The sequence below is a fragment of the Cyprinodon variegatus genome, unplaced genomic scaffold (assembly GCF_000732505.1).
Source record: "Cyprinodon variegatus isolate N-32 unplaced genomic scaffold, C_variegatus-1.0 Scaffold1287, whole genome shotgun sequence".
NCBI classification, from domain to species: Eukaryota; Metazoa; Chordata; class Actinopteri; order Cyprinodontiformes; family Cyprinodontidae; genus Cyprinodon; species Cyprinodon variegatus.
This window is the reverse complement of record NW_015151740.1, coordinates 77028-79404: the sequence shown is the minus strand read 5'-3', so window position 1 is coordinate 79404 and position 2377 is coordinate 77028. Positions and strand designations below refer to the sequence as shown.

At 43.6% G+C, this 2377-nt stretch overlaps 1 protein-coding gene across 2 annotated transcripts in view; it reads right to left on the bottom strand.

The window, feature by feature from the left end:
- Nucleotides 1-2377, bottom strand: part of taf6l (TATA-box binding protein associated factor 6 like) — a 9011-nt gene that overhangs the window by 4402 nt on the left and 2232 nt on the right. For both annotated transcript variants that reach the window (XM_015402024.1, XM_015402025.1), the window contains exons 2-5: nucleotides 1659-1828; nucleotides 1495-1581; nucleotides 1267-1417; nucleotides 1131-1181 (exon numbers count right to left, since the gene is read on the bottom strand). In XM_015402024.1, the coding sequence (XP_015257510.1) occupies nucleotides 1131-1181; nucleotides 1267-1417; nucleotides 1495-1581; nucleotides 1659-1805 (436 nt within the window). In that variant the 5' untranslated portion in view covers nucleotides 1806-1828. The remainder of the gene's footprint in view (nucleotides 1-1130; nucleotides 1182-1266; nucleotides 1418-1494; nucleotides 1582-1658; nucleotides 1829-2377) is intronic.

Below are 2377 nucleotides of genomic sequence, written 5' to 3'. Positions count from 1 at the left end.
AAACTCTTGGCTGGAGACAATTCTGGTTACATTTACACTTGATCAGATTTTCCAGACAAAAAGTTAATGACGAATCTCCCAAATGTCCCGGCCGCAACAACGTTTTATTGGTTCCGCTATCGGGACGGAACCAATAATGGAGACAAGTTATTTTTATTTAAATAATAAAAAAGTAAATTTTAACGTTTTATTTAGATTACAAAAATAAATCATGATAAAAATAATCCTATTTATGATGTTTTAAAAATTAAGACCTACGAAAAACTGATTTAAGACATTTTAATACCAATTAAGGCCTTGGTTTTATTTTGAAGAATTCAATGCCTTTTAAGACTTTTTAAGGACTCAACAACTCAGGAAATAAATATTAGCAAGATGCTAAGCTTTAGCTATGACCAGCTAGCTTTTCTGATGTCAACAACCGCACATTATGGGTGATTTTCTCATCATGGAATATTTTTACTACTAATATTCTGGATTATTTTTAATCTGTTGACCTTTATGGATGAATAGATTATAAACAATTGAAAATTGGATTTATAAAACGGCTTCTGGACGCCTTCAAAGGTATGTAGCTGTCATGTTTACATATTGACATGCTGCTATATCTGGGTTATTGTGCTTTGGTTCTCGCTGTGTCCATAAAATGAACTTGATGGTTAAATTGTGGAGAATCTAAGCTTTCCAATGATGTCTAACATCTATATTGGTATATATTTTACCGGTGGAATTTTCATACATTCTCAGTTATTAGTTTAAAACGGTTTAAAGAGGTTTTAATACACAGAGTTAAAAAAAAAAAACTACATTCTGCCTCAAAACATTTTAAAAACTGATTTTGGTTCTAGAAGGATTTTGTATTAATATTTTTATTCACTGTTTCGTCCAGCGTTGTCCTCCATTGCTGCCCGAGCTAAAACCAATCGGCTTTAGGAATGACGGGAAATATTGGACCTATGTGGAGACAACTCTGGACGGTTCCTTCAGAACGTCCAATAAGAAGGGGAGTCATGGATTGGGGGCGTAATCGCAGGATGCAGCATCTAATTTAGGACACGCCCACTTTCTTTACCATCTTTTATTTGAAATAAGTCCTTTAACCTGCTATGGGTGCGTTTCCTGAGCCTTACCTGTCCCCTGAGGCTCTACGTTGCCCTTACCATCGAGGTACGCCACGTTAACTGGAAGGACAGAGGAGACAGAATCAGGAAACCGGGTCTTTTAGCAGCGTGGAGCTTCTGTCCTCCGTCTGATGAAGGACCGTACCTCGCACCATCGTCTCCGCGCATCCTTTGGGGATGTTGGTGGCCAGCGCCAGCTCGATCAGGTTAATCTCCCGATCGTCCACAAAGAAAAGCTCCCCCTCTTTGACAGAGCGGAAGGGCAGGGCGTCCTGCGCCCCGTAACCACAGACGGCCTGATGGGGGAGCAGAGAGACGGACGCTGAGAGGAGGCGGGAGCATCACTAGAAGCAGCTGACGGAGCAGGACTCACCTCCACGTTGCTCCAGCGCAGAGCTCTGTTCACGTCCTCCACAGTCAGCTTCCTCCTCTTGGCGTGTCTCATAAACTGAGAGCTGGTCTGTTTGGGGAAAAACACCAAGTTAGCCGCTTGCTGCGATTCTGAAGGGGCGAACGGCCGATGGGCGCGGCTCTGACCTGCGCCGCCTCCCTGAGGCGGTAGCACACGTCTTCAGCGAGGAGAGCAGCTACATCGTCAGCGAGATCCACGCCGGTGCTCTCCGCCATCAGTTTGACAGAGTCCCTGGAAACCTCAGCAAAGCGCCGCTCCTCCCGGTCCGCCATGGTAACGCCGCCCCCTCCCTCAGCTGTTAAAGCAAAGGCAGCCATCAAACATCGTTTCCTTTTCCCTCCAAAAATATGAGTTCAAACAGGAATGAACTGCTGCTTTGAGTCCCTGAGGTTCCAGTTTGGCCAGTATGGGTTTAATCTCCAGGTTTAATTCAGAAACATCTTCGTTTTTACAACAAAACTCGTAGATGAGCGTTTTTTCTTGTTTTAGAACGGCGACCTAAAGTCCTTACAGGTTCTGCAGTTCAGAAAGACGACAAACATCTGAAGGTCATTCCAAAAAAGTTAAATAATAAACAATCACTGGACTACGTTTTCAAGTTTGAAGATGTTTCTCTTCCCATCCAGGAAGCTTTTTCAGTTTGAAATGTCGGAAATGGCGTTGAGTTCCAGGATTTATATCAGAGGTCACAGATTAGCGGACCGCGGTCCGGGTCCAGACCCACCTGCTGGCTAATCCGGACCCAACCTGATTTAAAACATTTATAAATGAATGCATTTGTCTGATGACGAAGTGTAATTTCCCTTGCTCCTCTTCTCCTGTTAATACGGTAAAGCCCTGGGGA